Source organism: Rhagoletis zephyria, unplaced genomic scaffold (assembly GCF_001687245.7).
Source record: "Rhagoletis zephyria isolate East Lansing unplaced genomic scaffold, Rhagoletis_zephyria_1.1 Rzeph_scaffold_07132, whole genome shotgun sequence".
In the NCBI taxonomy this organism is placed as follows: Eukaryota; Metazoa; Arthropoda; class Insecta; order Diptera; family Tephritidae; genus Rhagoletis; species Rhagoletis zephyria.
Genome location: NW_016164215.1, coordinates 19,967 through 30,838, shown reverse-complemented (window position 1 = coordinate 30,838; position 10,872 = coordinate 19,967). Strand labels below are relative to the sequence as shown.

At 38.8% G+C, this 10,872-nt stretch overlaps 1 protein-coding gene across 1 annotated transcript in view; it reads right to left on the bottom strand.

The window, feature by feature from the left end:
- The window catches only part of LOC108373906 (E3 ubiquitin-protein ligase UBR3-like), a 32,400-nt gene that overhangs the window by 1,831 nt on the left and 19,697 nt on the right, over window positions 1-10,872 (bottom strand). The window contains exons 2-5 of the mRNA XM_017629842.1: window positions 4,131-7,154; window positions 2,924-3,350; window positions 1,182-1,204; window positions 464-830 (exon numbers count right to left, since the gene is read on the bottom strand). Of these exons, the coding sequence (XP_017485331.1) occupies window positions 464-830; window positions 1,182-1,204; window positions 2,924-3,350; window positions 4,131-7,154 (3,841 nt within the window). The remainder of the gene's footprint in view (window positions 1-463; window positions 831-1,181; window positions 1,205-2,923; window positions 3,351-4,130; window positions 7,155-10,872) is intronic.

Below are 10,872 nucleotides of genomic sequence, written 5' to 3'. Positions count from 1 at the left end.
AAAAAAAAACACCAAACACAATAATACAGAAACTATTATTTGAATTAGTACTGGCATACCGTGAACAAGCGCTCATATTCGCGTGGTAACTCGAGGAGTTTCGGCTGCTGCCACGATGCATGCTGGTTCATGATGACGAGCTCTCGCACTATATCGGTTGGTGGCCCTATATACATTAATTGCTCACACCAAAACTTGGGCAAAGTTTGTTCTGTTCCAGCAATGAAGCAGAGGCCCTTCGAAGCATTAAAACAGTCCCAGTCCATTGAATCAGTTACGAGTTCCAAGTAATAAACCAGTCGCACAAACTCTAAGCCCGGAGCTGATATCTCTGGCATGTCGTGCCTGTAAAGATGCTGCCTCAGCAATGCCGCAATGCGCAGAAATGGTAGGCAAAGAGTTTGCAACTGAGCTTCCATGGATTTCATATTTACTTCGACCTCGGTATTGGAAGCTCCAGTACCAACTCCATTTCCACTGCTGGACGACGGAAATCCAAGATTGCCTAATGCATTTAATTGTGCAGAAGCCGCCAACGCCGCAGCCGCAGCTGCAGCCGCAGCAGCTGTTGAAGTACTGGGTATGCATTCGCGACGTAAATGTGACATACGGTTTGTGTGATTCAGTACTAACGCCATAGCGCGTCCCAAATAGAGCATATTCGATAAGCTGCCACCGCTTGAACGTGATGAGTTGCGACGGCCACCCGTATCAGCATCATCCGTGGAAGGAGACTTGTTATATTTCGATATGATATAATCACATTCTAAATCAGTGAGCGTAACACAAAGTTGTACAACTATTTGATAGTAGAGCAAATTGTACATAACCTTAACCATACANTATCCAATATTGCCTAATGCATTTAATTGTGCAGAAGCCGCCAACGCCGCAGCTGCAGCTGCAGCCGCAGCAGCTGTTGAAGTACTGGGTATGCATTCGCGACGTAAATGTGACATACGGTTTGTGTGATTGAGTACTAACGCCATAGCGCGTCCCAAATAGAGCATATTCGATAAGCTGCCACCGCTTGAACGTGATGAGTTGCGACGGCCACCAGTATCAGCATCATCCGTGGAAGGAGACTTGTTATATTTCGATATGATATAATCACATTCTAAATCAGTGAGCGTAACACAAAGTTGTACAACTATTTGATAGTAGAGCAAATTGTACATAACCTTAACCATACATGTGAAGAAATCTGCAAGCAGAAGAGATTATAATCAGTTATGATGCACATACATACATACAGTTACTCAAACAAATGACCACATGTTGATTTTCTTCAAATATTCGGTAATGTTTTTCGAGCCAAATTTTTTTTTTGTTATTTTTATATAAAAATATCGTCTAAGCTTTAACCAAAACCGCGTAAACACAGCAAACTTCAAACTTTATACAAAATTTAGGAAAATTCAACAAATTTTCATCAAAATTTCAACTTTTTATTCTGAATTTTAGTCTAATGAGGTGCAAAACGGCTAAAAATCTAGTTGATTTTTAAAAAATTTTTTTTTGGTGACGGATTTTTGCACTTCTTTTCATATAAGTATCAATTTCTTATAAAATAAAACGCGGGAGACCGTCAAACAACAAAATTATCTGGAAAAATGTTACGAATATTAAAAAAAAAACCAACACGTGGTCATTTGTTTTAGTCACTGTATGTGCATTAGACCGAGTCGAGCTGCCTACGAAAGAAAAAAATGTGTAATCTTCGTTCATTCCGAGTCCTAAAAACAGCCAAAATCATTATTTTATTTACATACAAATGTATGTCCATATTTTAAGGTATGATAGATCGTTTAAAATCAGGGACGTGAACCGGATGAAACATTTGGTCGGTTCGGTTCTGCAGCGGTTCGAACCGTTTTTGCACTTTTGGATTGGTTCGTCAAAGCGGTTTTTTGGTCTTTGAACCGGGGTTTCGGTTCGGTTCAGCGGTTTCGAAAAAAAAAAAAAAAAAATAACGGCGCAAGTTTAAGTCGTCCAGTGTCAAGTGCAACAACGCGCAAGTTAAGGGCACAAGTGTCTGTCAAATGAGATGGGTTGCCTTTATTTACATTGTACATGTGTAACAAACATGGTAGGTATTACCATGTTTAACAAAAAGAAAAAAGTGTAGTACATTTATCTATTGAAAATTGGGTGAAACGAACATTTAAACTTTTATGGAAAGTGGTTCGGTTTTCGGTTCGGACAACATTTGTGGAAAATTTCGGTTCGGTTAGATGGTTCAGTTAATTAATAGAAAAAAGCGGGTTTCCGGTTCAAAACCGGTTCACGTCCCTGTTTAAAATGCATCTTTGAGTAGCATTGATTATTTTACACTAATTAAAAATATAAGATTTTTTTTTTTTAATTTTATGGCAACTATATTTTAATTTCGACTGAAAATTTTAAATAGTCGATATTTATCGATAAGGAGGCAACTTAGGTAAACAGGATATTATAGTGCAGAAATTTTTATGTTACGTTCGGATTTTATAAGTATNATTTAAATAGTGGATATTTATTGATAAGGAGGTAACTTAGGTAAACAGGATATTATAGTGCAGAAATTTTTATGTTACGTTCGGATTTTATAAGTATGTACTGTTCTAATTTCGAATAGTTGATTGCCTTGAAATTATCGTGTATGAGTTATACGAATTAAGGTACACGGAAATTTGTATTTATTTTTTATGTCAATGTATCACACATGGCAGGCACATTTGCTGCAAGAGTGTCATAATCCATAATAAAACTAAAGACAAGTTGACTTCTAATGAGCTATGGTTAATCGATACAGCTATAAAAATGTTAAACAATTTACAAAAAGAGGTTTGAGATCATTTCTGCACACTTGACTTGTTTTTTTTTGATTATTACACTCTTGCAGCAAATGAGCGATATGTATGTGAAACTGTGTAGAACTCACCTTGATCCAGATGTAGCGGAGCTAATAAAATAAATTTCAAAAGTAATGCTATGGGATCTGCTAAAAGGCTGGGTATCAGTTCGCGACAATGTGAAGGCACTGGAGCCGCATCGGTTACAGGTAATCCAGCAAGTGAGGCCCACGATCGCCATAATGGCCATTCCACCAGCACCCGCACGTGCACCGATAACACATGCAACAGAGGAACAATGCAGTCACGTTTTGGTTTATAACGCGTTGCATTAGTTGTGCACAGAGAACCGCCCCGCTGTATAATTTCAGACTCTAAGTTCGTGCGAGCAATCGATGTAACAAAGATAAATAAACTTCGAAACGTGGGTGGCACACGCTTCATTTTACGATGAGTTATATTTGTCATGTCTTCCATGGCGCGGCCCATGGCTTCCGAGAGTTTCGTTGACGTCTGCTAAAACGCGAAAATCCAAAAAGGAGAATATGCTTTAGGAAAAAGTAAACTGATTAAAAAGTGTGTAAACCATGCGCGCACCCATGGGACGAGTTCGAGTGGTTCAACTCTGTCAATATGCAAAGCAAAAATAAACTAGTTGGGACACATAGTTGAATCATCAAATATTTTCTAAGTTAATTTAAATGTAATCAATTGAATATTTATTTATTCGGTACAATATCCTCATTTTCATCTAACCGAAATTAGGCAAATGGTCGTCAAACAAACGAGTTAGCATCTCTGCAATTTATACAAAGATAACTGTACTTATGACACACAAATGTAGTGGCGGCCACTGTGACTGAGTGCTTAGATGTGCGTACTACCACTCCGTAGAACCCATGGGTTTTGAAAATTAGAAAAAGCTTCTTCTTACAGCGGTCTCTCCTCGGCAGGCAATGGCAAATTTCCTAAATATATTTCTGCCATGAAACAGCTTTTCATAAAATCCGTTTGCCGTTCGGAAGAGGCGTAAAACTGTAGGTCCCTGCATTTGTGCAACAGCATCAAGACGCACATCACAAATAAAGGAGAGGCTTAGCCAAACACTTAGCAAAAGTGTAAGCGCCAACATATTATTATTATTATCTTTATACGTATATGTACTATCTACATTGATAAATGCCTTTGAAAAACACACAAAAAAAAAACGCTTATGACTTTTTACGCCACCAAAAACTTATCTTTAAGAGAATTTTCTGGGTGCGCACCTGGTGTAAACCGACTATAAGTGCTTACCGTTGGGCGCGCATTTTCTTTGATTAAGTTTGTCAACTCGGCTACTAGTTGCTCGAAAGGTTGAGTGCCCGAGCGCACCATGGGAGTGGGCCTGTCTAGTTGAGGACTCAATGGCAACACCGAGTTAGAGAGCTGTCTGCATACCGGACAATAAAACTCGCCTCGTTCATGCTGATGCTGGCGCTGAGTGGCGTAGAGTGTTTTCAAGTATGCATCCAGGCAAGTGAGATGAACATGGTGGCCACACGATTGAACATGTACACCATTCTCGTAGGCCATGTTGTTGGAGAGATACCAAGACTCTTCGCCAAATTTTAAACTTAGCAAATCAGTTCGTCGATTGAACTCAGTGGCTAACCTTGTGGTCAGCTTTAGGCGCTCCTCGTCTTCGTGACAAAGCGGCAATGGCAAACGTTCAGCGGTGCGACGCCGATGTCCAACAATGCCACTGGATTCAACCAATACCACAAGCCCAATAGGATTGGATTCCGTGCTGGGTGTTGTGCAATTGCAAATAATGCAGTCATACTCTTTTTCGCGTGGCTGCTCTTCGTACAAATCATCGTCTTCGTCGTCCAGGCCACACTCCATATTATGCGCCGCCGTTTGCATGAACTCCTTCTGCTTATTTGCGAACTCTTCCATCATTTTCATTTGCCGTTCGCGGGCGCGCTTCCGACGTTCCTCCTTTTCCCTGGCTTCGCGGGCCCTTTGCTCCGCTTGCTTTTCTCGTTGGTTCGGCCAAAGGCGCGAACGTATCTCATCAATGCTTTGTGCACACAACTCATCACGCTTAGCTATTTTACGTATAAGATTACCAATAAAATATGGACCATCCCCAATTCGAGAATCGGATACTCGTATTTTTTTATAATTACGATTTCGCTTTCTTATTGTGCTGCTGTACTGTTGTTCGCGTTGACTAGAATCAAAACTCAAGTTGGAAGCTGCGGCCGAAGTGCTTGCCTCCGAACAGTCTATATCCATGGCAGTAGGAGAATTCGAAGCGTTACCCGCTTTCTGACTCCATTCGTCTACCTTCAATACGCTTGCATTGCCTGATGTACTTGTTGATGATGCTGCTGCGGACTTTCCCAATTCACATGTCGCACTTTTATTGTGCTTATTTTCCGCGTCGCTCTCTTCAATTTGTGTCCCTTCTGTAGAATCTTCTTCTTCTTCCTCCTCCTCATCTTCAACATCACTCAATGAGAAGCTATCCAATGTACCACTAAGTTGAGAATGTAGCTTTAAAAGCAACGAAAGTATACTTTCCTCTATGAGAACTTCGTCCTTGTTTTGTCCCCCAATTGCATTGTCTACTAACTGTGTAGTCCGTTTTCGAGTACTCGAATCGAAGGTGCGTCGTCCTAAAACTCCTCGCATTGTTGTTGTGGGCACTATGCTTCTACTACCGACCGGCACAGCCACAGGTTGCACCCGCTGAAATGGCAACAGCATGCTGTTGCTATTATTGCTGGTTGGTGAAAACATTTCATTTTGCTGTTGCGGATGTTGTTGAGCTTCCGTAGCCCTCCTTAAGCCTCCGCCCGATGTACCACTAGCGCCCACACTCCCACCAGTCGCTACACTACCACCAGCCAGTAACTGTAATTCTCTGCGGATAGCCACTTCCATTCCACTCTCGGGCAATGTGATAGGTTGCAGCGAGAAACGAAATCCAACTGACGGTGCGGCACCCTCAATAGCATCATCGTCGTCTCGCAGAGTGTCGTCTTCTTGACTATCTTGTCTAATGACCAATCCTTGTTCGGGCACCACAGAGAGATCCGGTGGCAAAGCCACTTCCATATTCTGCATGCGCACCATTGCTGTCGATGTTGCGCCCGCCACACTCACACTCACACTCATCGAATCGTCGTCTAAGTCGTCATCACTGCCACCGATCATAGGCAATGCAGCCGTCGTCTCTGTTTCCACATCATAATCCAAATCACCGTAAAATTGACTCGAACGATAGTTCGCTGGCGAAACCTGCGGCTCGTGTGACTTTAAGGAAAGTTTCGTAACGACATATCGCAAATTGCAGCTTAGATTATCCGTCGGATAACAATGGAAAAGTTTGGGCGGATCCCGCCTCATTGCAAATGGATATCCGGGTTTACCTTTCGGTTCACATTCCACTACAGCAGCCTTATCATTGCTGGCGCCATTTGTGTCCTCACTCTTTTCGACAGCGACCTCCAAGAGAAAAATTGCCAGAGCTAACAGATGCTCAGATACATCGCGTGAGTGCACCGCCCGAAACAAAATTGAAAGTATGGTAGAATGAAAAACCCGAGAGTTCAAAATGCGACATGGATCGCTGAAAGCAGCGCCTACAGGACGTGGCATGCGAAACGGTGGCCATAAGTTACCGCTCGTGGGCATCTTATTCTTACTCTTGACGTAATTTGTAAACCGATCGAGGGAAGATTGAAAATCCCTCCGATGTACGGCACGTAGTAGCACATGCAAAGGGTCATAATATTCCTCCCACACATCATCTATTGGCGTGAAAAGACCTTGTTCCAAGTTTTCCGAGCCGGAGGAAGGCGCTTTATATACAGACAACTTCTTAAGGAAGTTTTCGAAGTTTTTCGTATGTACATTACCCGATCTCTCAGGCATTAATTCTAAGAGTTGTGAGTGTGTTTTATTTTCAGTAGCCAGTAAAGCGCTGATCTCAATTATACATTGTGTAGCCTCGTCGTTGCCAAGATTGGTACGACTGGTAACAAGCGTTGCCAGGAATGTTAGGAATCCCTCTAGCATCGAGCACTGCTCCATCTTTTGGGGCTGCTTCAGTGGTGCCAACTCTAGCCACTGACCCACACCAAACAGTTCGATTGTGTTCTGCAAAAAGAAGTACTGTGGCAAGTTCGTAGCACAGATTTGCAGAAAAAAGAGGTCCATGTCGGCCATAGAATTGCAGAAGTTCGCCTGTATATAAGTCATAGCTTGACCTTTGATTTGTAAGCCATTGCGAACCCATTTCCCCGCCAATATCTCATAAAAGAAGCTCTGAAAAATATGAAAATATTTGAAGTTAAAATATTAGATACAAAAATTTTAAAATTTTGTATTTCTTTAAAAAACAAATCGCTAGATAAACAAGGCGAATTCATATAAGGTGGTAGCGGTAGTACAAAAACAAACTTACATGTATTTTGCTTTTGCTTTCGGTAAACAAATGTCAAATTTTATCTATTCTTCGCTCAATGAAGAAGAGGGAAAGAAAATTGCAACACTCTCACTTTTTCGCTCACTCTAAAGTAATTGCACTTTACTGTGGACGCTACCTATCTTAAATTTATTTTTTACATTAGTAAAGACTATTAAATTTTCTGATACCTATGTCAACAATAGAAATATAATTAAAATAATTTTAAAAAGTAAATGTCAGAGAATGTTCTTTCGGGTTATAATAAAGATTCCGATTTCCAGTTCTGTTTTAAGTCTTTTATTTAGACTTAAAAATCAAAGTCTACATGGATCGCCTATTATAACTCAATTGTTTCTTGATTCGACCTAAGCGCTTATTGCTTTTGACCACAGATATGTACATATATATGTAGATAAACTATGAAATACGAAAAAAGTGTATGAAAGCCCTTTTCCAGAATGAAATATTTTCACGAGACGGGAAAACGGATTAAAAGCAAACAACTTCGTGAAGTTTAAAAAAAAGTTATAAAAAGTGAAATGATATTCGACGATCGGGGAATTAAAGTGCGCGAGGTGGCTGAAGCTGTGTAGAAAAAGTTATCTACTCGATGGGTGCCGCGATTGCATACACTCGACCATAAGCGTAGCCGTGTGAAAACTCGTCGCCTGGATAAAAGATTATCGTATGTTACTTTTGGCTGGTTTTGCGAAATCGCGATTTAAGTTTGGAATGCAATTTCTCAAAAACGCGACGACAGATGTTCTCCAGTCTCTGAGTTCACGAAATTTTTAAATTATTTTATTTTTATTGTTTATCGTTAATTATTAATTATTTTTAAGTTTATGAAGGATTTTCTTTAAAGGGGGAAAACACGACACCCACAAGCTGGTACAAACACAAAAATATCAAGTGTAAGTTGCTGGTAAGGTATTGCCCTTCACCTGGCGGTCCTTACCACTTCCTTGCCGAATCTCCATTACTTTAACAAAAACGTGGCCGCCTTATGTAAGTAGGAATTAAGAATGTACATTTGGTATCAGACATACCTCTGAGCCGCTTTACAAAGTAAGTTACGCGTAATGCAGAGCAGTCGCTCGGAAAAGTTCGGCGCTTGGAAATAACTTCGGCTGCACGTTATTTTGCAACTGACAACGTAATGTGTCGTCGGAGGTGTTCATTTTGCGCTTTACTAGTAGATGACATTGGCCATGATGACACTATTGGTACTAAAAACTGAAAGAAAACATAGCTTACCTCGCAAGCATTAGCAGAGCTGTTAAATCAAAACACGATTTAAAATACCTTAAAGTATCTTACCGCAAAAAAATGCCATTATCTGCGGTGTAACCTCAAATATTATTATATCAGGGTCCTTTAAGAAATTTAGATATTAGGACGCTGCTTTAATTTGGATTCTCCTTAGTGGAAATGTGAAGAATGGAGTAGTTAAAAGGAACATACCGTCAATGAATACACCAAGGAAGCATAAACTTATTTACGTTGTAACATGTTCGTTCCGAGGATGAAAAATTTCTGCCGAAAAGTGGTTGGAACAAACAACCCACACCTTTATCCCGCAATATGCAGGTAATCGTACTAAATAATGACGAAAATAATTGCATAAACAAATAGATTCTCTATATGCATTACACAATGTAATACGAGTATTTTATTTGTCTTCCGTTTTATATTTAATTTAGAAATAAATCACTTAAAGCTCGCTATAAAATGATGCTCAAAATGTAATTATTTTTAAATATTTGTTTGAAGTATTTTTTTTTTTTTTTTAAGTAAACAACCACTTCTTTAATACCTTCAAAGAATATGGTAGCTTCAATTTAAAAGAAAATGTCATAAGCACAATGGGAGCCATGGCGGGTAAGTGGAAGAAGTGAAACTACCTTTAAATATTTGTATCGTGTATTATATTTCTATATTGGCAGTAAGCTATCTTCTCAATGTGTAAAAATTTCCGAAATCAAAACGAGACAGTCGAGTAGCGTTTTTGTGTAGTGCATTGTGTTTATTTATAAACAAAAATTTCGAGCAACTGTCAAATCACTCCAGTGGCGGATTTAATTTATATTGAAGCAACCATGTGTTATTTAGAAAACCGTTGCTTGTGACTTTACAAACCGTTGCTTTTTGTAGCGCAAAGACATTCGTTCATATTATTATAGTGAACAAGAACGTATGTACATACATACATATATATATAAATATGAGCCATTTATTTGGAAAGTGACATGAGTCACTTCCCAGCTCTTGTGCTTAAATGACCGGTTACTGGTATCTTAACGCGTCGGTTATTCGTTCAACTTAATCAACCAATGGTACAAGGCAAGGTTTTGCCATTACTTTACGACGATAGAACGATTTGCAGATGCGTTCGGTTACAAGTAGCTGGTCCTCTAAGCACAAGAGGTACGAGGTGACTCATGCCACTTTCAAAATAAACGGTTCATATACATAGATTTTAGCGTAATAATAATGCCGGTAGTAATGCTCCTGCTCTTCTCATTTGAGTTTAGTAGCACAATCAAAGACAAAATTCAACCACAATTCTAAACTGCTTATCGTAAAATTTTTTTCTGTGATTTAAACGTTGATGACTGGTTAACCGATTTCAAAATAAATTAAAAAAAAAAAACACGGGCATCCTTATTTTCGAATTCTTCGATATTTGGGGAGTGGCTGGAATTTTTTTCTTGCCGCCCTAATGTACATACAAATGCAAATAAATATCGCTAATTTACTAAAAAGACCGTAGTAAGTAAACACCGACATTTTTGATGCAGAATTACTGGTTATAGTACACGTTTAATAATATAGAAGGCGGTTTAATTTCATTATTAAATCTCCAAAAACGTAAATTTAGAATTACATACATCTCTATATTAACAAACGAGCTTCATATCTATTGTATACAAATTTCGTGACGTTTCTTTATTATTTTTTTATGCGGGAATGCTTTTTTTTCTTTTGTTTATTTAATGTTTACAAGGTTTTTTTTGCCTACTACATTACACACCCAGCACCACATAAATCCTTATTTTAAAATTTAAAAAAAAAAATTAACATTCAAAAAACTTTAACAATTACACCCATACAATTTAAACTTTTTATTCCGAATTTTTAAGACAAATTTTGGGTATGCGCTTTTATAGTTGATTAAATTATAGTAAATTAAAGTGCAAATTTCAGGACGCGTTTTAATATTTTTTTTTTTGTCTGACAGTGTTGTGCATTTTCATTCACCGTCACCGTCAGCAAAAAACAAAAATATTCAAGATCAATGCGATTATCTAGCGTTCTGAAATTTTCACTTTAACCTACTAATTTAATGGACTATAAGAGGGCATGGGCATACCTATTTTTTCTTAAAATTCTGAATAAAAAGTTTTAAGTTTTTGGGTTTAATTGTTAGTTTGTGGAATTTTTATAATTATAAACATTAAATAAACAAAAGAAAAAAACCAAACTTGGTCAAAATGTCACTTAACTTAATCACCTGGCCACAAGTGTGCATACATTAGAGCGAGCTCTCACCTCCTGGAGTTGGCCTATGCCGAA